This window comes from Dermacentor andersoni, chromosome 7, assembly GCF_023375885.2.
Source record: "Dermacentor andersoni chromosome 7, qqDerAnde1_hic_scaffold, whole genome shotgun sequence".
Classification (NCBI taxonomy): domain Eukaryota; kingdom Metazoa; phylum Arthropoda; class Arachnida; order Ixodida; family Ixodidae; genus Dermacentor; species Dermacentor andersoni.
The window spans coordinates 162180277-162204872 of NC_092820.1; the positions used below are offsets into that span (position 1 = coordinate 162180277).

The window sequence follows — 24596 nt, forward strand, 5'->3', positions numbered from 1 at the left end:
GGAGAAATAGTAGTACAAAAATCACGGGTATGGCACGAGTGCTGTTGACAGAGGGCACACACAGCGCACTTTTGAGGCTGTGCCCAGAGTTTGCCTTGCTTTGGCTGACAATAATAAAAGCCTGTCTATTTCATGCACAGTGATTAGCAGTGATAACCATTTTATATTTCTCCCTTGCCTCTATGGTTGCCTTCCTTACCTTTAAGAAGCCTTCACTTTTATAATCGGAGACCGAAACTTTAGGGCAAAATGCCTATTATTTCCTTGTGTCCTTACAGTGCCTAAGCACAAACCATGGGTCTAGAAACATTTTAGTAATACTTTCCTTGTGCCTACTAATGCCTATATTAAATTTAGTGCCTATATTGCATTTGCAGAGTCTAAATATGTCTTTTGATACACACCGCAGCTGTGTATCAAATATGCCACCTCATGCTTAGTAGTGCAACACCACAGCTACGAAGCCATCAAAGCAGGTATCTGAATGTGAACGCAGTGTGGAATATATAGAAAACAATTGTTAACAGCATCATTATAGCATGCAGAAATATGGTGTTGCTGCCTGTAAAGGGAAGTGCAAAAGTTTCATTGGGAGTACGGGGGAACCAGTTCAGTGAAATGGCTATACATTCACAACATCGGACCTCCATACTGCTGGTCAGAAAAATTGTTCTTCTGTTCATCCAACGTTTTCTTTGTATTTCCCACTACATTTTGCAATGGTAGGCATTATTATACAGAGAAGCTTCTGTGCTTGAAGGAATTAAGAGGAAGCTTCAGCTTGGGAGCTCTCATCTAAACGTGCGAGAACACAAATAATTTTTCTCTATAGCTTCTAAACTTGCAAACTAAGACCACTGCACGGATTTTGATGGTTTGTTGCATTTAAAAGTACAACTTAAAACCTAGAAACCACAACAAGTGCATTTTAAATTTATGCCATAAATTTTCTTAGAAGATTTTTGAAAATTTTAATATTTCAAGAAACTAATGTCTGGAGTTTATACGACTAACTTGGCAATTTAAAAAAAATCTGTAAACTGCACCTACTAACATCATCTAAAGCATACAAAGTTGACATATTATACACCGCTTTGACATATCCCGCTAATTCGTGAGTAGGACTTTTGCAAAACCCTTGTTAACACTAACAGTTTAATATAGGCGTGTAAATTCAAATCATGTTAGTCTGCTTTAAACACTCTAACAGATGCAATTGACAGAACTGCAATATCCTGGTGCAGAGTTTAGATTTGTGGACTTCGCACTTCTAATTTTTATACTTGCCAATTTTTTGCAATTCTTGTAAAGAAATTCCTAGGTCCTTAGTGAAAATTCGCCTTCTTGGGGTTGCTAGAATTTCAACTTTCACCCACAAATGCAACAAATTACATTCTAATCAGTCGAGCAGATTTTTCAAGGCAGCATTTCTGCATTTTACATGCATTTCAGCAGCAAAATTGGAGTTGGCCCTAAGCCAAGGCTTCCTCTAAAGACGTTCAATACACTTTCAGGCATGGGAGCTGAACAGCAAGTTTGACTACAGATGCCATGTTTATTCAAACATACAGGTGTTTCTCTCATGGCCATGGCGGCTTCTCACCCGGTGCATATTCTCGACCATAGAGCTTGCTTTTGCCTCTATACCTGGTCAGGCTCAGGTTGTCCTCGTGGTCAAGCTTTGATCCCACGGCATAAGCGAGAACCAAAAATGGGATACCCGAGAAGTACCTTGCTCTGCGCAACAGTGTTGCCAAGTCCATGCTGAAAAGCAGAGGTTCATCAACTCTTTGCATGAATACATTCACTGGAAATTTCTACAAGCCTACCTTCTTCTGGCTACTTGCATCAGCACTGCCTAACTCTTGTGCTGACTTAAAATTAAAGTGGAAAGTAATGTTCATGTGCTTTTAGTTCAAGGCAACAAGACTGGTGCCAGAGTACAGGGCATGTTATGACTACTTCATGTGGACAACACTAAAGTGCCAGTTAGATAAATGACGTGAACCCGTTAAGAACAGTAGTGAGCTTTGCACATATTGGGCCAGTCTGGAGCCATACTTTATAAACAGTCAAAAATAACACGTTGCGCAAGTACATTCATTAATAATTCTTGCAAGCCTACCTTCTGGTTATTTGCATCAGCACTACTAAACTCATGTCCCGACAACTTAAGCACAGCGAAGTAATATTTGAACATAGCGCAAAGCAGCCTGACGAATGTCGCAGTACAAGGTGCGTTACACTTACTCGACATGGACAACAATGCAGTTTACAGCACGCAACCAACGTACGAAAGCCGCGCAGAACTTGCAATAAGCGTCGATCTACAGCAGGCACGTAGCAACTCGGTGACGCATCAAGGGTCAACTGTTTAAAGTATAGAGTGGGGCACTAAAGATGTTAAATACTTGTCCTCGTATGAGACCTTAAAAGAGGCAAACTTTGGAGTGTCTGCCGCTCACTGCACGCACCTTTACGTTCATAAATTTGATTCTGACCTCCGACTCGGCCACGGAGAGCAACCCACCTGAATTGTTACGGCGGCTGTCCCAATCACTCGGCGCTCGCCTTGCTTTTTTTCCACCGTTGAGTGCGCGAGTAATCGGCGTAAATAAGCCAGCCACTGATAGTCGGGAAAAGAACAGTAGCGGCGTAGCGCCGACAAACTTTGAGCAGGGGCCTGACTTTCTCTAGAGCAGTGCCAGTGGCTGCCATACACCAAGCCGCTCAGCTCCTGGAAGGTATGACGGAGTAAAAAAAAAAATACGCTCGGTGATGAACAAGGTAGTTTTTCTATGCGTGTGAGACCACACAACGAGGTCCATACACTTGCCTCAAAGCTTCTTCGCTTCTTTGACCTTCGCTTAAGCTCGTCCCAATGCTCGTCCGTTCTTGCCTTTTGGATGGGCTCGGATCGACCGACATGAAGGGCCTCTCGGCTACTTTTGGATTTCAACTATTTCAACATAAATATATACAAGCACATACACATTTTGGATAATTCTTATTTACTTGATTGTTGACATTTTATGTGGTACAGACACTGTTTTGTTTTTATTTTCAAACATAACCCATTCAACTGTTTTTGCTGTTGTTGTTGTTTAATATCAGCACATAACCAGGCCCCGCACACTCTCAAGTTCAACAAATGGCCACAGAGGGCGAAAAAATCGACCACGCGCTGCTGCTAACAAAACCAGCATAGTAATATCACTTCGGGATGCTTACGTTAGTTTGAACATTTTCCGCTGGAGGCGCCGTAATAAGCGCAATTTTTTTTTGCAAACTTTCTCGTACAATTACCGAAGCACGTTTATTACATAAAAAAGAGGGCGAAATTATCATTGCTAATTTGATATTGTATTCTTTGTAAGTAAGTTTATTGTTTCTTTGTCATTATAAACGCAAATAGCGTTCAGCATCATCGATCTTTCACGTGACCTCTGGCCTGGATTTAAAATTTTTACCGGTATTTTCAAGTACATGGCGGCACGGATTCATTCGTTCGTGCGCTCAGACTGGTTGCTTCTTTTTCGCTAAAACTAGTTTATTGCGCTTCGATGTCACGCGTTATTTAACCTGGGGTGAAGTGACGTGTTTGCAAGCGGACATGTAAGCCCGAAAGTTGGGTATCGGTCGTGAGCCATTCGGAACACGTCTGCATCGAAACGGGAGCTGATTCTGGTGCGGCTGACAACGGTAATAACGGTGAGTCGTTTAACACCGCTGCTTGAATCGTTATATAATATTCGTCTCATTAACTTACAGGCGGAGACAAGTTAACGAACTAGATCCTGCGCAGCATGTGGCAGTCGAGATCCTCCGTTGCTGTTTCCTAAATAAACCGTTACTGGCGAGGCTGTCGTTATACACACACAATCGGGAAAGAAAGAGCGATATCGGTACGCGCGCCTCATTTTTCATCTTATTGTAGCCGTGGCCATAGGTGACTGGGTAGCCTTAACAATATACATATAAAACTTATTTTCGAGTCCGCCGGCAACTTTTTTCGTCCACAAAATCGAATAATCCTTTGGTAAAATGATGTGAAAGTACAGAATTTAATGTATTAAACAGTTGCAATCGTGATAATTCACTCATATTTCGTACTTGTTGGTTCCAAATGTTCTTGCTGTTCAGTTTGGTTTACCGTAGGGCATTTATTTTTGCAGTAGTGAAGCGGTGTATCACGTTCGTGCAGAAAAATAATGCATCAGTTTTAATAGCTTCACGACTTTCATGTATTTGCTTGTGGAACCAGCAGTGTGATCTCTTCCAGTGTATAAATGAACGCACAAATGTTCTCATTTGTGATATTAATAATACTTAAACTGTTCACATTCATTGTATAGTTAGGCAGGCATAAATTTATGGACAACAGCAATATTTATTTAACGTGGTGCTTAAGCGCCCTAGAACGGACAGGGTATATTTGCATGTGTTCTGTAGTCGCAAACCATTACAATATATATGTCACACCTTCTTGCATTTCATATTGCAAAATTGTGCTTTTTTTCAATTTCTGATTCAGTCAAAATTTCTGTTCCAGACATGCAGTAATGAGGATGGCACCAGTATAAAGCAACACACTCCACACACTAAACAGAAGCTGCTGCCTGCTACAACAAGGCCATTGTGTGGACATTGGCTGCTACTACAAGGTAAACAACATGTGGTTCAGAAATAAATATGCTTGATATATGCTGTATTGTCTTGCTAGTCTTGAGATACATGTCATTTGTTTGCAGCAGAAATGAATGTTTGCTCATGTTTATGGTTCAGTATAATTGGTTCGAACATAAAAGAAAACACACATGAGTTTGGCTAATCTGTGCTGTATCTCATGTGTCACCGTTCTGCCCCAACAGAGTCCATGCCAAGCATACCTTGGTCATCACAGGAGCTCCTATCCACACCAACAGAAAGGGGCTGGACCTGAATTTGCAAGGCTTTTACACCACGAACAAAGAAGCGCATGCAGAAGAATTTACATGAGATATCAAGTCTGCAGAGCACTGTGTCAAGACTGAAAAGAGCTTCAGCCACCATTCCACCAGCGCGGACAAATTGGCTTAGTCATCCAGGTAACTCAAAAAGGACTTTATGGAAATTCTTCGTCTTCAGATGCGCCTGCAACTTCTGATCAAGCACGGACGACGCTGGCCAAAAGAGTTCCATCAGTTTGCCCTTAATCAGCTTCCTGGCCATGTCAATTCCATTTGTGCCAAGTGTAATTTTTCTTCTATAAATGCAAGCTTTTTCATTGCCCATTCTCGTTAGAGATCATTCATCCTCATCCAAACATAAAGGTCAACCGATTCTTCGCTGATACTTAATACCAGTCACTGTCTAGTAGCATAACATATCTGTAGCAGTACCTTTTAGTGCATGTTGTCATGCACAATTCCTCTCCTGAAATAGCTGATGCAACATCGACATGTTTCTTGCATTAACCTATGCACTGTTTGCTATGCACCATTTTACTTTTCTTGATGTTTTTGGCCTTCAATGCTTGCAGAGCAGGGTGGCTTCTCTTGAATGCAAGCTTTCTCATTTTCCATATTCCTAGTCTCGTTGATGGTTGCTCTTCTTCCTCGATAGCCTGGGTCTTTGCGCAAGCTACACTGAATGATAGATTGCAGAATCTGGTTTTGCTGCCCCACTTGGTTGTGGTCGCCGTGTTACATTTCTCGGATGTGGGGGCCTGCTCAGTTACATTGGTAAGCAGTCTCTCGAGGTAAGCATTTGCTCCTGCAGTCCGCACAGCGACATAGACTCCCAATTTACACACCATGATTCGTGCTCCCCGTTCAGCCTTTCCTGCTGTAGCCATGTGCAAATTGTGCCTGCGGCCTTTCTCACTCGCAATTAAGCATGAACGGAGACAAGCATACGTGCTTACATGGTCCAACGTGTTTGAAGTTCATAGCCGCATGGGTGGAAAGGCCCGCATAAATGGCTGCCGAAGGTGATGCCCACGAAAGCGACTTGTCCATATTGAGACAAAGTGGGACACCAAATGTGAGCCACACATTAGTGGCCCTCGACAGAAAAGAAACATGCAGGTTGGAAAGGAGTTAACGCTAAAATGCCGGATAGTCCATTTCGCTGTGTTGGTTGTGGCAGCAGATGCCTGCATCACCTGATTGCTTCGCAATGGAAGTTGCTCATCTTCAACGGCAACTGTCGGTTCAAACAGGTGCGACGCTCTGTCCAATCTGTTTGTACTGCTGTTTGTCGCTCGTTACCAGACCACCACATGCGACGAAGGCAAGCATTATGCCTGTAAGTAGGCGGCTGAATGTATCCTAAGAGACCCGTGTATGTGAATGCTCACTGTTGCCATATGGTTTGTAGCCAATGTATAATGTATTCTCTGAACACTGTGGTGAATGATTGCCGTTTATTTTTGCTGTTATCTCACTTGGTTACGGTCGCCGTATTATGCTTATCGGGTGTGGGGGCCTGGTCAGTTGCATTGGAAAACAGTCTCTCGAGGTAAGTATTTGCTCCTGCAGTCCGCACAGCGACATAGACTCCCAATTTACACACCATTATTCGTGCTCCCCGTTCAGCCTTTCCTGCTGCAGCCATGTGCAGATTGTGCCTGCGGCCTTTCTCAGTCGCAATTAAGCACGAACGGAGACAAGCATACGTGCTTACATGGTCCAACGTGTTTGAAGTTCATAGCCACATGGGTGGAAAGGCCCGCATAAATGGCTGCCGAAGGTGATGCCCATGAAAGCGACTTGTCCATATTGAGACAAAGTGGGACACCAAATGTGAGCCACACATTAGTGGCCCTCGACAGAAAAGAAACATGCAAGTTGGAAAGGAGTTAACGCTAAAATGCTGGATAGTCCATTTCGCTGTGTTGGTTGTGGCAGCAGATGCCTGCATCACCTGATTGCTTCGCAATGGAAGTTGCTCATCTTCAACGGCAACTGTCGGTTCAAACAGGTGCGACGTTCTGTCCAATCTGTTTTTACTGCTGTTTGTCGCTCGTTACCAGACCACCACATGCGACGAAGGCAAGCATTATGCCTGTAAGTAGGTGGCTGAATGTATCCTAAGAGACCCGTGTATGTGAATGCTCACTGTTGCCATATGGTTTGTAGCCAATGTATAATGTATTCTCTGAACACTATGTGGTGAATGATTGCCGTTTATTTTTGCTGTTATCTCACTTGGTTACGGTCGCCGTATTATGCTTATCGGGTGTGGGGGCCTGGTCAGTTGCACTGGAAAGCAGTTTCTCGAAGTAAGCATTTGCTCCTGCAATCTGCACAGCGCCATAGACTCCCAATTTACACACCGTGATTCGTGCTCCCCGTTCACGTTCAGCCTTTCCTGCTGCAGCCATGGGCAAATTGTGCCTGTTGCCTTTCTCGGCCGCGATTAAGCACGAACGGAGACCGGCATACGTGCTTACATGGTCCGACGTGTGTGAAGTTGGGTGCAAAGGCCCGCAAAAGTGGCTGATGAAGGTGATGCCCACGAAAGCGACTTGTCCATATTGAGACAATGTGGGACACCAAGTGCGAGCCACACATTAGCGGCCCCCGAAAGAAAAGTAACGTGCAGGTTGGAAAGGAGTTAAGGCTAAAATGCCGGGTAGTCCATGTCGCTGTGTTGGCTGCGGCAGCAGATTCCTGGTTCACCCGATTGTTTCGCAGTGTTAGTTGCTCATCTTTAACGGCGACCGCCGCTGCAAACAGGCGGGATACTGACCAATCTGCATGAGCCGCTGGTTTTCGCTCGTTACTAGACCGCCATGTGTGACGACGACGGTGAGCCGTTTACGAGCTCGCGTCAAAGATTCCAGTGTATCTCGACATACAAATTTTATTTCTGCTATTGCACGAGAATGTACATACACTGCTGGTCTTCTGCCAATAAAGTCGCACGTTCTGTTCACTCACTTGTGGCTTGTTTGTATGGGCGTCAGTAGAGGCTCTTTGCTCTCCTGGCAATTAGAACGCACCGGCTACGCGGCAGCCGAGGCGAGTACGGCGCGTACGAGCGGATACAAGCGCACACGACCGGCAAAAAGCAGCCATATTGAATAGTGCTCTAAAAAAAAAAATGCGCAATTCCGCTGGATGGATGGATGGATGTTATGAGCGTCCCCTTTGGAACGGGGCGGTGGCTTGCGCCACCAAGCTCTTACTACTATGCTGCCTAATATCCTACCTATGTTCACCAATGAAAAAAAAAAAAAAAAAAAAAAAATTTCTGATACCCTATTGCGAACTGTGCTTTTGTACGTGTCCGTCTTTTGTCGTTTCCCTACTTTTCTTCCACCAATCCTCCAATCGCCTCTTACTGATGTCTATTGCGGACCTGTTTGCTTTACCACTGCTCCCGCTGAACCCAAGGGCTTCAAGGAGGCCAGTGGTGTCTAAATCGACCGCTGGGTAGACGTCCTCACATTCTAATAAAATATGTTCCGTCGTTTCCCTAGCTTTACCGCAGCAAGCACATGTTTCTTCTTCATTCTTATATCTCGCTTTATAGGTGCGTGTTCTAAGGCATCCCGATCTCGCTTCGAAAAGTAATGAGCTTCCCTTTGAGTTATCATAAATGGTTTCTTTCCTAATTTCGTTTTTTCCCCTTAAGTAGTTACTCATGGCAGGTTTCTTTTCCATTGCCGCCACCCATGAGATTAATTCAGCCTCTCTGACTTTCCGCTTGACCTTCTTTGTTGCTGTGTTGCCCACCCCACAGGCCGCATACTTGCTGGTAAGCTTCCTAGTTCTTTTCCTCCACTGTGAATCAATGTTTTGCCTGTACAGATACCTGAACACTCTCCCAGCCCATTTACTTTCCTCCATATTCCTCAGCCGTTCTTCGTACTCAATTTTACTGCGGGCTTCCCTCACTTCAAAACTAGTCCAGCCCATATCCCCTTGCACAGCTTCATTTGTAGTCTTCCCGTGAGCGCCCAATGCGAGGCGACCCACTGACCTTTGGTTCCCGTCGAGTCCTGATTGTACCCCTGATTTAAAGCAAACAACCGCATTTCCAAAAGTAAGTCCTGGAACCATTACCCCTTTCCACATACCTCGGAGGACCTCGTACCTATTGTATCCCCATAGCGCTCTGTGCTTCATTATGGCTGCATTTCTCTTCCCCTTGACTGTTATGGTTTTTTCCTCTGTTTCCATATATCCGTTGCCTTCGTTTATCCATATACCAAGGTATTTATATTCTGTTACCCGAGGTATTTCTTGGCCCTGTATCTCCACTGTCTGTTCACTGTTTTCATTGAATACAATAACACCTGATTTTCTAACACTAAATTTCAAACCTAACTTGTTGCCCTCCTGTCCACAGATATTAGCCAGACGTTGCAAATCACTTTGCTTGTTTGCGAGCAACACAATGTCGTCCGCATAAAATAAACCTGGGAGTTGCTGCTCTATTACTGTACCTGCCTGTTTGTATGAGAGATTAAACCCGATATTACTTCCTTCTAGCGCCCTCTCCATCCTCACCATGTACATCATAAACAGCAGCGGGGATAAAGGGCACCCCTGCCTCAGTCCCTTGTTGATATGAACTTTCTCCGCGCTCCTCATCCCTTCCCATTCAACGCAAACCGTATTTTCTAGGTAAATCTCTCTCAAGAGCTGTATACAATCGTTACCTAAGCCTTCCCCTTCCAGAATATCCCACAAAATGCTGCGGTCTACGTTGTCGTATGCTCCTGTAATGTCCAAAAAGGCTACATACAACGGTCTGCTTTCTGCTTTTGATATTTCAATACACTGAGTAAGAACAAACAAGTTATCATCCAAACGCCTACCTATTCTAAAGCCATTCTGAAGCTCTCCCAAAATGCCATTATTTTCTGCCCATGCTTGAAGCTTTAATTTCACTGCCTGCATTGCTAGCCTGTATATTACCGATGTAATGGTCAACGGTCTATACGAGTGAATTCTGTCTTTCTCCCCCTTACCTTTATAAATTAAATTCATTCTACTTTGTCGCCAACTGTCTGGTATTCGTCTATCTTTTAAAGTTTTTTCAACTGCTTTCACGAGAGCTTCCTTACTTTTTGGTCCCAGTTCATTTATCAGCCTAACGGGAACCTCGTCTAGCCCTGTGGCTGTGCGCTTAGGAATTTTCTCTTCCGCTTTCTTCCAGTTTAAATTTGTAAGCACTAGCTCCTTTCCCCCTTGGGTCTCTTTCATGCTCTTTTTTTCTTCAAATACAACCTTGTCCTTGCCTTGGAAAGATTCGGCTGTTACTTTTTGGATGTAATTTATTGCTGCTTCTCCTTCCAGTCTGTTTTCATCTTCGTCTAGGATATGTTGTTGTATTGTTGTTGCCTTCCTGCCTAATAATTTTATGTGATTCCAAAATATTCTAGGTGCAGCCTTCTTTTTCTCACGTATTTCTGACAACCAACGTTCACTTTCACCTTTTAATTTTGCTTGCACCAGTATTTGAACCATGGACTTTTTCTCCCGGTATATTTCCCATTTACTGGTTACTTCATCCTGTGGCAACTGCGCCTTCTTTGCCTGCCTGTGCTCTCGAGATGCTTTCTGTCGTTCGGCGATGGCTTCTCGTATCTCCTTGTTCCACCAGCTTTTCGGTTTCCTTTTTCCTTTCCAATGAACATGTTGTTTCTCTTTCCGTATTTCTGTCGTTACTACACTTAGAAGCTCACCATATTCCCACCCCTTACTTGGCAACTTGCCAATTTCTTCCTCCACTCTAGTGACTATATTTGCTATTTGTTCAGCGTTCAAATTTGGACTGGCCATTTTGCTTTCGTTGCTCTCTTTCCCAACTACATATCCCATTTTCAAAATGATGCGTTTATGGTCACTCCCTATGCTGCTAAACCCTTCCTCATCGATGACCATTTCTCTCAACTTATCATGAATTCCTTCTGTCATCAGACAGTAATCAATGGTCGATTGCCGGTTTCCCACTTCCCACGTGATCTGTCCTTCACACTTAGGCCCTGTATTCACGATCACGAGATTATGTTGCTCGCAAAGGTCTAGCATTGACTTCCCGTTATTGTCGGTATAGCCGTCTAAATCCTGTATGTGGGCATTCATGTCACCTAATAGGACTATCTCAGCACCATTCCCGAAACCCCTGATATCAGCGCTTATGCATTCCACTAACTCTTTATTCTTCTCTGTGCAATTTATTCCGGTCCACAAATACGTAACTCCAAGCCAAGTTTCTTTCCCACTCATTGTACCTGATAACCAAAGATGCTCTTGACATTGTGAATTTACTCTTTTCCATTTGGCTCCCTGATGGATGAGCATTCCGACTCCCCCTCCCTTTCTTTCCGACTTAGTTCTGTTGCACCCTTCCCATACATAATTCCCAATAACTGGCGGCTCTTCTGAGTCTCTAAGGTGCGTTTCTGTAACCGCATACACCCCTATTTGTTCTCTATGTAACTGCTCCTCAATCTCTGCCCACTTTTCCTTTCTTCTGCCGCCCTGCATGTTTATGTAGCCTATTGCATGGCGAGCTCTTGTTCTTGTTTTCCTCCTTTTCCTGTTATCGACGGCGATGCTCTTCTGATGTTCCCCTAGGGGACCTTCTTTATTACTACCTACTCTGACCTCCTGAGCGCCCGCGGGCCCCCTAAAAAAGCAACAGCGCGACCCCCAAGTCGCCAGCCCACTTCTCGTGCTAGCCTGTAATTGAAGTGGATCCCATCTCGTTTAAAACCACCACAACTTCTCACTTCCCTGTTTACCTCGACAACTTCGAATCCTTTCTCTCGGCTCATTTTCCATATTGCCTCATTGGCAGCCATTACGGCTCTTTGTACATGACTGTCACGCACAGGCACCTCCGGCACCGTGCACACCACGATCTGCACCTGAGGGGATAGCTCGCGCAAGTCGTCCACCCCCTCCGCCAAGCGCTGGGCTAGTCCTGGCCCTTTCCTGTTCAGGACGTCATTTAGCCCACCTGCTACTACGACAAGGTTGCGCACGTGGGCATTTTCCGTGAGCTTTTCTTTTGCTCGCTCCATGACAGAACCCAGTGTCTGCCCTGGAAATGTCCCTACCGCCACTCTTTTGTCGCCTTTCACCCTCTCCACAATTGCTTTTGAGCACCCAGCCATGTTTGAGTCGCCAGCGATAATCACTCTTTCATTCTCTCCTACCTCTCCCTGCTTACCGGCTTCCTGTGGCTGCAGCGTCGCCTCACTCGGGGCGTGTTGCGCTGCTTCGCTATAGCTACGCCGATTCACCGGCGGCGAGCTGGCGACCGCTTGCTTTGGCTCCCTGCCTTCCACTTTGCCCTCGCTTTGGTGTCCTGACCCGACATTGTCCGCTGCCCGAGTCTCAAGAGCGTCGAGCCGCCTTTGCAGTTCGGCGCTCCGTTCTTTCGCCTCCCCAAGCTCGGCCACAGTCCTCACCAACTGCGCGGCCTGGGCCGCCTCCACCTTCACGAAATTTTCAACCTTCGCCTCCAGTGCTACCCGCTTCTCCTGCTCCTCCCTCAGGTTTGCCTTAAGCTCTTCAAACTTAGCCGCCCAATTCCCTTCCAGTTTTTGGACGGCTTCCCTGACGCCCTCGCACGACCTGCACGTGAAGCTAGACCCCACCGCGTCTGCTAAATTCTGGAATTTAGTCTCGTCGAGGAAGCACCAGCGCAGGCACTCGTCGCACTGCACTTGCTCCCCGTCCCCCGCGGCCTTCACGTTTTTCGATGTCATCGCTAGGCCTACGTCCCTAGACCCAACGAGCAAGTTCGCCAAATCACTCACACAAACCCGACCACGACCGCTATCCCAAACAAAAACAAAGAATTATCACTCCCTACTCCATGTAAGAATCCGAAGAGCTAGCTGAAAGAAATACCCCCTAGGCCTAACGGGGGATCCGCCAGACCTAGACAAAGCCGGTACGTTTCCTACTCCTACCAAAAATTCAAAATTTGCGCCCCTACTCCATGCAAAAGAAAACACTTCAAAACACTAGCTAATCAAGATAAAAGAGTACTTAGCTACGAACGAAGTCGCTGAAGCCTCGTCCACAGGAGCGTCCGCGAGCCACGACCAACCACCACGGCCACGAAATTTCCTGTTTTAGCAGCGTCATCTGGCGTCCACCTAGGTAAGTTCCATGCGCTGCCGCTGCTTATTTTCGAACCACTGCGGAAGTTACAGTTTCCCTTCTCTAAAGTTGTTCTTTATTCTATGACATAACCTCAGTTCTGAGCACTATGGTGCACCACGGTCAAAAAATTCTCACGATGATCTGATTACTTGCGGTAATCATAAGGTTAATGTGCATTTATGGCACATCTTTAGGTCATGTTAGCTCATGTAGAGTGGCGCATTGCGCAAGACTGCGGCGCTGCCGAAACCGTAAGCGGAGGACGGTGATGTTTACGTGAAGATCTGCGACGAGCCGAAAGAGCTCGCCTCGCCCATCGTGGCCCATGAATATTGTCACGCGAAATTGCCTCGCTTGCTGCACTCCGGCGCGGCTCGCTCGCCGAGCTTAGACCACCGTGTGTGTGTGCGCTGCGCCCACGCCTTTCGTTACAACCGACCACGTGAGACTCCGCCTACCCTCGGCCAGCGCGGCGCGCACAGGGGCTCCATTTTCGGCCGGTTAAAAATGATCATTGGACATTGCGAAAATGCGGACTTGTGCTGTCGTGAGCCGAGCTAGCCCTGTACGCTTAGCCGCCTACGACTCTTAAAGGTGCGGCTGTGCTCGCGAGGATGGAACGGATATTCCACGAGAAGGTGAGAGGCACATTTGCGCGGTAAAACTGCACCATGTCGTGGTTTCTGGTTTCGCCTCCCGCGTGTTCAAAAACCAGTAGCGTTCTGACCGCTCGCTGCTGCTACATTACAGTCACGCTCCGCCTTTAGATATGAGGGCAGAGTTGTTCCGAATGAACAACGAAATAAAAATAACAATAAAGACACTTGACACACACTTTCGAAAAAGCGCAGAGGTGTAACGCTGGCTGTGCGTTTTTCGCGCATGTCGTATACGTGCTGTCACTCTTTTCAGTCATGAATGAAGACCAGCAGAGAGATTTCTTTAAAATAATTTGCGCTCTTCGTTGTGCTCGGCACTGTGCTGCTCTCGAAAATCTCCGCAGGTGTTGAAATGTTCAGAAATTTGGTACTTGCTTTTGTAAAATGTCTGTCAGGTGCAGGCGTGCTTGTGCAGAGCGAAATTCCTAGGTTGTACAAGCTTTCACTCGGGAGTAACGACCTACAAGCGCGTGGCAGAAGAGACATTGCGCATGCCCGGATCTCTGTGGAGGGATTAGAGCTAAATAATAGGCTGCTTCAGTTCACCATCCCTAAGACGAGAAAGCCGAAAATGTCGAAATATTTTAGTTGCAGTAGTTCATTGCAGTTGCCGTAGCGTCGGCACTACGCGAAAAGCTAGCCGTGCAAAAACGAGTACAATGTAGCGACAGTTAAGCTCGAATATAACAAACCTGGATAAAGCGAATTCGCTATATATCGAGCGTGCGGAATTAGCTGATTCAAGCCCATGAAAGATAACTTGTAACGGACTGGACACTGGATACATTGAACTCTGAACATCTGCCAACACCATAAAGCTGCTTGCATGCTGCTCACCCAGTGTTCTGGAGAGTTTATAATGTTTCGTTTGTTTTTGTCATGATCTGGCAGAGTCAAAATGGCTTGCTTCTTTTCTCCATTGGGCATAACAGACTTGTAATAACAACACATCACAAAAGTATTGAAGTTCATTATAGACAAGTTTGGGTGTGTCAAATTACTTGATGTATTGAACTATATTTAGCAGATGAGTCTGTTTGATATAACTGGGTTCGACTGTATTTTAAAAGTTATTTAGCAGCACAAATAGTTAGGAAATAAACTGCCCAAGATAACACATGAGCAAATGTTGTAGGCCTTTGCACACGGAATATTCTTTTCTGTCATGGAGGTGGATAAAGTCTGAGAGGTGAATGGCTGTCACTCACATAATCTTGACCCATGTTTTGTGAAAGTGTTCAAAATCTATAAATTTTCAAAATGTTAATGGCCCGTTTCATAAATTGTCTCCCTGTTACTAAACTTGACTGTTACCATAAGCTGGAACGACTGCATACTCCTGTGTGACTGTTTCTCATCTTGAAAACAGCACCACAGAAATAGCAGACATGGAGTGACATGATGACAGTTCATGACTGTTTTTTCTGTGGCACCATGTACAAAATAAACCCGTAACAATGCGCCCAACTGTCAGTTCTTTGTGACTGTTGCTGCAATATTAGGGTAAGGCATCAGCTGTTGGCCATAGCTTTAAAAGCGTAACATCAAATCTGGCATGCGACATTAAAAAACGAAGGTTTGCAAGAGTTGTGCTAAAATATGACATCATACGGTGTAGTGCAGCATTCTATCATGCATTTAAAAATTCATACTCGAACCATCACTGCACGAAACAGTGCAAGGCTTACTGTGCATTATGTTTTGCCAGTTATCACACTGCGGGCAAAACTGCAATTCTTTTTTCTCAAGAGTATCTTTCATTTTGCCCTGTCAAGTAGCCACTCCTTTCTTGGTTTCATGTTAAAATCTTCAATACTGTTTTTTCTTGAACCAACAACTTCTTACCACAATTAATCATATCACTGCCTTGCTGCAGATATAGGTGGCCCTCACCTTTCACTATATGGCCATGTTGCTTCTTCATGCCATCTTGAAGCTTTGCAGCAGTGTAACAAAGTTTTCCATTGCTTGGATGTAGCCAAATTCTGTCATCCTTTTTCACTACACACGTTCAGCTCTCAGCATCTTAGTACATTTACTTGTTTATTTATTGAATACCTCAAAGGCACGGTTATTACATGAAGGGTTGGGCAAGACATGGCAAACAGCAGAAGTCAGGTTGGATGACCTGAGTAATGGATTTCTTCAGTGGCAGTCTTGAAGCGAGAAACATTGGTGATAGGATTGGTGTTGGCAGTTACAATCCTTGGCTGTGCATCGGAAAAAAGCAACTGTTGATACAATGTCGCGCGGGCACGAGGCATGTATGCAGCATTTGGATGGCTATCACGGGAGATACGACGCTAATATTCAACATCTTGCTTTGTCTCTTTCTCTCGCACAGCAAGAAGGCTCGCTGTGCGCTCAGCACTGCCTCAATGGACTGCTTCAGGGCGAATACTTCACTGCTGTTGAATTGGCAACCATCGCCCAGCAAATTGATGAGCAAGAACGCGAGACGATGGCCGAAGGGGGCCTCAACAGTGACGACTACCAGCGTTTTATGCATGTGAGTGAGTTAGACTTGACTCAACACATATACTGTTCAGAGGCACTTAGAAGCAAAGCATTAAACCTGGCTGTATTGGTACGGCTTGCAGATGGCACCAGAGAAGATGGACAAATACGGAGAACATGAAGACAAACACGAAGCACGCTAACTATGTGATTGTCTTGATGTATTCCTATTTGTCCTTCGTGTTCTCGTGTGCTGTTTGCAAGCAGTGACAGACCAACTGGCCCAACAACACATTCTGATGGTTGGTCGGCTACCATGAAAAGTCACAAAGCCAACTTGTATCAAGTTAGACTCTTGCACACCACAGAGTTTCACTTGCACTATATGAATCCAATAAAATATGGGGCAAATGACAGAACACACTCAGACAATGTAGTCTAGAAGTATGAGTGACAGGTGCTGTAATAGAAAGAATAGAGAGTCCCTGTTTATGTACAGAATATCAGAGCCATGATCATGAACATGCCATGTGTCTTGTGTACACTGCAACATAGCTGAACCCTTCAACTAGTGCAGGCTGCCATACTTCCCTTGTTAACTCAAACACCAGCATCAAATGTCGGCAAATATTCACTATTGATGCTATATCTACATCTTCTCATCAGCCTTATTTGGCCTTGTTACTTGTGGATGGCAAGAAATTTTACTGAACGCATTGTTTAATTTAATCAGTTGAAAACTGCATTTGGAGATGTAGTGGGCCAGCCAAAATATGCATATTTGTTTGCATTCACTGTAATGTTTAGTTATCAAAAGTCCGCTGTTGTATGAACTCTATAATATGACCCATAATCGTTTGTCTTCAGCAGAAGGAACACGGGTGTTGTTCTAAGAGAGAATAATTTTCCTGTCATCCTGATTTAATGTTTGCCATTAGTGTCCCCATAAAGGAACAGCAAACAAAGTATTATCTCAAGCTACGCTGGTGTGTTAAACATCCAGAGCACGAAACAGGTGACATTTGCCATAGATGCAACCTTTATAATTTGTTCTGATAAGCCAGCATTTCTTGTTTTTATAAAAAAAGTAATGTGTTTTCACAAATATGGCAAGGGTTCTTTTTGTGTGAATATCAGAGCAACAAAGTACTTTGCTTTGTACTCGGTATTTAGAACATTTACGAGAAAATACCCCACCCCACATTCATGCTGCAAAATGTGGTGAGCTCGACCTGCCAGGCAACAAAGCTGTGCAGAAAAGTGAACTTGGCAGTGACTTGTGGAAAATGCTAAAGTGCAAGTCAGCTGGAGCATAACGAAAGTCCTTCAGTACTGGCACCACGACGAGGATCGGGGGCAAGTCTCTTAATGTGACAAGCTAGCCAGCTAGCGCAGCTTAGAACTCTCTGGCAAATCTTTACATAGAGGGTCACTTTGCTTGAATGATTCCCATCTAGAAACCTGCAGTTCAGCGGCCTGATCCACTCCGACGATGTGTGCCCTTGTGGTGCCATCTCTACTGGCGCAGAAATATGTTCCCATCTGGCTCTTTTGGAAGCCGATCCTCTTAGGATGTTTAGCACAGGCGCAAGCAGAGCTTAAGGGGACATTAAAGATAAAAATTATTTGTGCTGTGTTGGTAAATAATTACCTTTCCACAATACCAAAAAACACTCTTACCGTAAGAGACGCTTGGTAAGCAAGAAACGTTGCAATTACAAGACAGATGGCGACACCACCTTGTAGTTTCTGCACCAGGGGCCTGAAGACTTAAAACTATTCCAGTCCCTTTTGATTCCAAATAGGCCATTAGCCCTCCCTGATAGGTGACAATGGTTTGGGTGCAGCCCATATAGGCGAGCGCCACACCCATATAGGCAGAGCTCGAGCCATTTTGATCTGTCAAGGATGGCTAATGGTCTATTTGAAATAAAAACAGATTGGAATAGTTTTACGTTATAGCAGCCCTGCACACCGTGAGGTCCTGGATTTTGATGCCGTCTGCTTAAGCGTAGTTAAATTTTTGTTGGCAACAATGGACTACATTGTTTTTGAAAAATGCCTAACATTGAATGTGGAAGGCTTTCTGGATCACAACGGCTGAAATGCAAAAATATATATATATATATATATATATTTTGGACTCCGTGACATCCTCCTTACGTACCAGCTCTGGGATTTTAGCACGAAATTTAAAAATGAAGCTTTGACCATCATTATCTATTCTAATAACCAACTTATTACCATGCAACCAGTAAAAGTACAGTTCTTCAAGAATACTTTATCAATCTAAACTGGTCCAATGTTTCTCTTCAGTGTCTCGTTAAAGGCGTGGTCGCACTAACACTATCTTGTCCTTGACAGGGGGTTGTCAGTACCCATGTCTTTTTGTTCCGTCTTTTTGCACTCAACGTGCAGCAGTTTATGTGTTCAAGCAAAGGCTAGGCTGGCTGCAATTGCTGACTCTTTGCGACCGTATGCTGAGGTTTCATTTTCCTTCAAATGCAGCAACCATCCGGGAACCTGGATGACAGTGGCTACTTCTCTGTGCAAGTGATTGCCAATGCACTCAAAGTGTGGGGCCTCGAACTTGTGCCTTACAACAGCACTGACCCGGTGGCGCAGGCAGCTCAAGCAGATCCTACGTGAGTTTCCAAAACCTATCACGGGCAACTTCTTCAGTGATTGTTGTTCTTTTCCTTTTTTCTTTTAAGGACGTACATGATGTACATGTCACTGTTTGTTCTCACAGTTTTCTTGATAGCTATACTATCACCGGTTATCTCTGTTGAAGGAGGGGGAACAGTGCCTGGGTGTTCCTCACTGCAAACCGTGAAATAGCTTAGTAACACGTATTGGCTGCATTGCCAGCCTCCCCCCCCTTTTTTTTGTGTGATAAACTACAGCTTTCAGTGCAGGCAGAGCACACACAAATAGATATACCGGACAGATGCCTAGCTTAGGCACCTTCCTTGTACGCATTGTGTTTGCACTCAAAGCTAGCTTTAAAAGAACGGTGCAGATTTTGGCACTGTAAAGCCTAGTAGTGAGCCTGCATGGTATTTGACCATTGTGACAAAGTGTAGCACTGAATGCAGTGCAATCAGTACTGCAAGCATAGTTGCCCTATTACTGTGTTTGCCGTAGCTGAGTTTAATGAGCTATGTATTGGTACTGACTGCCTAACCTGTAAAGACTTGTCAAAAAGTAACGAGCACTGTAGTACACTGCAAGATTCCATTTAGTCTGGCCACTGCTTCGAGAGCGAGCACTTCTACCTTGGCAAGTGCACGCACCATATGATGTCGATCTCGGCTTCACACAATGTTGTAGTCATATGGTAGTTCAATCTAACTGCTTGCCACCTTTTTGAATGGGAGGAAGTCAAGTACATTGTATGAGATGACAGTTGACAAGAGCAGTGCCACCTCCCAACCTAGGAGAAAGTGTTTTGTATCATTGAGCGATAGTTATTTTCATGCATATGTAGTTATCCCCATGTCAACCTGAATGTGCTCTAGGAGCAGAAACAGTACTTTTGATTTGCAGTTATTCAAGTTGGTCTAAAGAGACAGTTTTTATTTATAACACAGCTGGTATCTGGCTCCCAAAAGGCACATCTCACTGGCTTGCTTTTTGCCTACCCAGTTCCTGACATTGGCTTTCTTGCATTACGAAGAAATGTTGGACTGCATAAAAAGCCTAGTTTGAGGTAGTGTGAATATAGAGCAACCTTCATGCAAAGCCTTACATTTGAAGTAAAAGAAGATATATCATGAAAAGCTAACAGAAATAGACGTTTTTATGCCAATACTGACAGGGGGGAGGGGGGGGGGGGTGAAGTCACCTTTACCAGTTGCTAAAAATCACTCAGAACCCAGAGCGCTGAAAAATCGCACGTGACCTCTGAGATTAGCAGCACCTGCGGCACACTGAAAATCTTGGAGGCAATGTGCTGGGATTTGTGCCATGCCCATGAGGCTCACCTGTCATCTGCTTAAGTGCTACTGGAAGACTGTACAATAAGAAAACAGCACAATTACTAGCCCTGCTGTTTTGCCAAGTTTGCTTCTATAGTATGTGCTACTCATACTATACTATACTTTGGCTAATTTAGATGAAATGAAATTTCGTAGAACTTCACTGTTAAAGAAGCTATCAGCAAGGCCAAACATTGCTCGCACATTGTGCAGCAGTTGGTATACAACCTCCTGTCTGCTTGCAGCCTATCAACGGCCTACATATGCAATTACAAGGAGCACTGGTTCACCATCCGCAAGCTGGGCGGCCGCTGGTTCAACCTCAACTCGCTCCTGTCGGGGCCTCAGCCCATCTCCAGGACCTATCTCGCACTCTTTCTCGCTCAGCTGCAGCAGGAAGGTAACCTAAGAGTCACAAACACTATCTCGTTTTTGTGTTGATAGGACAACCACATTGCCCAGCACTCCCTCTTCCACCACACTCTTTCCACTCAATCATGTTTTTACGGAGAAGGTCGAATGAACTGAAAACCAACAGCCGAGTTTTTAAGTTCTTTTTGTATCTGCTCGAATTGTCAGATGCCCCATTGCTAACCACATGGTACAGTGTTAAAGTCGCAGCTGCAGCCGAGATATCTTAATTTTTCAAGTGTTCTCTCCGAGTGCTTTTTCATACAAGTGCCCAGAATGACAGTGTTAGTCTACATCAGCATTTCACACAATCACAATCAAATGAGACATTTCTTGTTGGTGCACATTCTTTTGCTCTAACTCACAGTGCATGCACTTCTACATTCCAACACACTTCAAAACTTTGCACTACTTGTGGTGTTCCTGCATCGTCCTACAGCTTACTCTGCGGAGAAGTGTTCGTGGTGTTAGGAAAGTAAGGATTGGCAGAAACCTTACCAAAATTTTTGTGGAATTGTGTTTAGCAGTGGCACGTGTTGGGCCAGAATTCAGTACGGTTTGTTTGCGCTGGTAGTTGCGTGAACATTGTCTTTGTTGATGAAGCAATGCTGGCAATGGCAGATGAAACCCCCAAAAGGAAAGTCGCATGAAGCAAGTCACATATATTGAGAAAAGCAAAACAGGTAATGATGCCAGAAATATGAAGCTACCTATATTGTTCACTGCATTGTTCGTGAAGACTATCGCTTTAGCATTGTACCTGTAACTTGTTGAGGTGAAATTAAAGGTGTATCAAGTACCTACGCACATGTTAACGCACAGTCGTCTTCTGTCTAGAGCACTGAATCGGTGAGCCACGAGGCAAAGAAATTGATGCTTGTGTGCTCCTGGCCAGTTTCAGAGCCAATGCTTGCAGACAACGGGAGCCAGAAGGATGTGCGGGCTACGCAGTCGTCAGCCTGGAACCTTGAATCAAATAGACGCTGTGTTAATCACTCTTTCTTTGATTTGCAGAGCGCTCTAGACAGTAGTGTGGACACGATGGAAAAAGGGCTACTAGCAACTGGAAAAATTTTAGTGTGGATGTATGTACATTGCATTAGTAAGATCTTGTTGAGGGCTAGTTGTTTCATATTTAGAATTGAGGTTGAACCGTGCGAATAAGACAAGGCACGAGGAAACAAATACTGCTTGTCTGTGGTATTTGTTTCCTTCTGTCCTTGTCATATTTGCGCTGTTCAACCTCAGTTCTGTAACATTGAAGTCCTACTTCTGTGTTAAACAGGGTAATAAGCTTTTATTCCCAGTCACATTGCGGTAGGGACAAAAAGTGAGAACTTCTGTTTTGATATGTCAGTGTGCATTAAAAGCCTCAGGGAGCAGAATACTCTAGAGCCTACCAGTCTCACATGCCTAACAGGAAAGGTAAAGCTTTTGGGTGTTACAACTTGTCAATGTACATTGCACTCTGATTTTGAAGGAAATCCATGAGCTCATCATTTAGAGACACTCCCGCTTTGTGTCCACGGCACATTTTACATTTCATATGTAACTTTACATCCAAGCACAAGTCATCACGGCTAAATAATAAACACAAAGTTTGTGTAGTATTAAAATAAAAACAGCCCTTTGCATGCTGTTTTAACGTAGGACACCTTGAAGGCATGCTTGGCTAGCACTATTCAGTCTGTCGCAATTGTTTCATTGTGATGATGATCAAACCATTCTGACAAATGGAGCAGTGCTAGCTAGGCGTGCCTTCAAGGTGTCCTGGCTCTCAGAGAACGATTCCAATTCAAAGCCACCACATCCTGGCATTCCTACGCATGCAATAACACTGTGGTGCCAGTTTTCCCCCTAGGTGGTAATGTAAAAAAACTTTATGCTCGCAGCATGCTGGAAATCTCTCTCTGGTTGGAATTTGCGTTATATATGCTAACAACCAGGTGCATAGGTCTGCTAAGCAAATTGGATAATTACAAGCCCAACAGCTTTGCCAACATTACTTCAATAGTGCATATGCCACTTATTTATAGCCAACTTAGTCATGAAGTTTCCTTGCAATTAGACATTTAAGTTACATCTTACCTTTTTCTAAGTAATGCTGTTAAACAGGCTAGCTGGTTGCTGCTAAATTCTTGATTCATATTACCAACACAATAGAGACATGCACTTGTAGAAGTGACAGAAAGGCCAGGACATCTTGCAGATCACAGGTGAATATGTCAGTGCAGCTGATATTTTGATTGCAGAGGTCTTATGTAGGTTTAAATAAGAACCTAACAGGTTGTTCCTTGCGGCATTTAGCATCAAAAAAGCAGGTGATAACTGCATTTGCATCATTTCTGTTGGCATCACAAAGAAAAAAATATCTTGGTCAGAGGATGAGCAGCAGGCATGTGCAGTTACAATGCTGTGTTCTATGGCTCTTCCTTGTTTTAAAGGGACACTTAAGGCAAGTGCTAAGTCGATGTGGACGGTTAAAATACTATTCCAGAAACCATGCAGGGCTTGTTTTGTGCCAAGAAAATACTTAGTTTAAGAGAAAAACATGTCTGGAGAGTCCGCATACCTTTAACGCAATTCAAATCGGCCACGCCCGAGTGGGGAGTGGCGACGTTACATATGCCATCAATGCCCTTTACTTCCGTCGGTGAGTAAAACAGTGCCCGACAGATGGTGCTACGTTTTTTTGTGAAAAACGGAAATGTGTGGCCTTGGAGAAAGCGAACGAAGACGGAACATTGGCTTTACCGCTGCAGCTGCTCTTGGTCAAGTGACGTGGACCATTCAGGCATCCCGCAACATCGCATGGATATGGAATTATCTGCTACATGCAGTTTGTAAGTTTTGCGAGCCAGCAAACCCAACTCGGCACTATGCGATAACGAAACAACCAAAATGTGAAAGCATGGGCAGCACAGAGTCGACCAAAAATAAACATGTGTGTCGTTTGCCTGCGTCATTGTCAAGGGTAACATCAATGAGTTTTTTTCTAAAGATTGACTAGAACTGGACAAGTAGCATTTTCTTCCATATTATAATGCAATGATGTTTTTATTACAGGTGGTTGGGTACTAGTGACAGAATTATAATGAGGAGTGCATATGTCATTGCGCTAGTACTTATATATCCTGAGCATCTCAAATCGTATCCTGCATTTACCTGAATTTCTCAGTTACTAAAGCTTTGTTCGTGATAATACTGATATCTTAGAGGTTATCGAGCATTAATCTACCACTTCAGCTTGACTTAGTATTTGCCTTTAGTATCCCTTTAAGCAGACTTAAGCTGTAGTCCAGCGTTTGCATTGGTTTGAATTTTATGCTTTTCTCTCTGTCATCCATTTTTCTTTCGCTGGTAATAAGAATTATGTTCAAAGCAATGACTGTATAGTTTCTCATGTGCATGGATGTTATTCCCACTGAGTAACACCTGCACCATTTCTGCTTCTCTGGAATAGGTTACTCCATCTTCGTAGTGGTTGGCGAACTACCACAATGCCAAGCAGACGACTTTCTCGAGGAAGACAGTGACCGTGATCTCCAAGAGGCACTGCAACAGAGCCTGCAGGAGAGCCAGCAGGAGAGCCAGCAGGCGAAGACTCCAACTGAGCCCTCCACGCTGTCTGATGACGAAATGCTAGAGGCTGCCCTAAGACTTTCCATGGAGAGCTGACACCGGTGCATCAAAACAAACTATGCAAGGTTCTGCGTCATACCCCGTTGATTTTTTAACATGTTGGCATCGTGCTTGCAAGGTCAAACCATGCAGCTGTCCGCATTGAACTGGAAAATGCCGCAGGAGCACACGTTTACTGGTGCAAGTTGTTCTCTTTATGTGTAATGCAATATGTTAGTTTTGAGCCCAAATAAATCTATGCAGAAGCACCATTCTGTTGGAATCGTGTTTTTAAGTGCAGTGATAAAAATGCCTTCTTTCATGTGATTAACACATTTAGGATTCTACAC

The 24596-nt window shown here is 44.4% G+C and overlaps 1 protein-coding gene and 1 long non-coding RNA gene across 3 annotated transcripts; both read left to right on the forward strand.

Moving 5' to 3' along the window:
- Nucleotides 1-3174: 3174 nt before the first annotated feature.
- Nucleotides 3175-7924, forward strand: LOC129385241 (uncharacterized). The gene is made up of 3 exons (XR_008612820.2): nucleotides 3175-3711; nucleotides 4553-4664; nucleotides 4872-7924. It is a non-coding gene; the product is annotated as an uncharacterized lncRNA (long non-coding RNA).
- Nucleotides 7925-13244: 5320 nt separating this feature from the next.
- On the forward strand, nucleotides 13245-24518 carry LOC126533146 (ataxin-3-like). 2 transcript variants are annotated; one of them, XM_055071871.2, is made up of 6 exons: nucleotides 13245-13756; nucleotides 16122-16286; nucleotides 18743-18879; nucleotides 20460-20614; nucleotides 23388-23468; nucleotides 24089-24518. In XM_055071871.2, the coding sequence occupies exons 1-6, from the start codon at nucleotides 13733-13735 to the stop codon at nucleotides 24301-24303; spliced, it is 777 nt and encodes a 258-aa protein (XP_054927846.1). In that variant the 5' UTR covers nucleotides 13245-13732; the 3' UTR covers nucleotides 24304-24518. The 2 variants fall into 2 exon arrangements, with proteins under 2 accessions (XP_054927846.1, XP_050036377.1); XM_050180420.3 differs by lacking the exon at nucleotides 23388-23468 and having other exon boundaries at nucleotides 13256-13756.
- The last annotated feature ends 78 nt before the right edge of the window (nucleotides 24519-24596 follow it).

Bases quoted from the DNA above. Each gene is read 5' to 3' on its own strand.
- LOC126533146 (XM_055071871.2), top strand. From the start codon at position 13,733: ATGGAACGGATATTCCACGAGAAG. The intron at 13,757-16,121 runs GTGAGAGGCACA...TCTCTCGCACAG, and splicing joins AACGGATATTCCACGAGAAG to CAAGAAGGCTCGCTGTGCGC. The intron at 20,615-23,387 runs GTAACCTAAGAG...TTACCGCTGCAG, and splicing joins CGCTCAGCTGCAGCAGGAAG to CTGCTCTTGGTCAAGTGACG.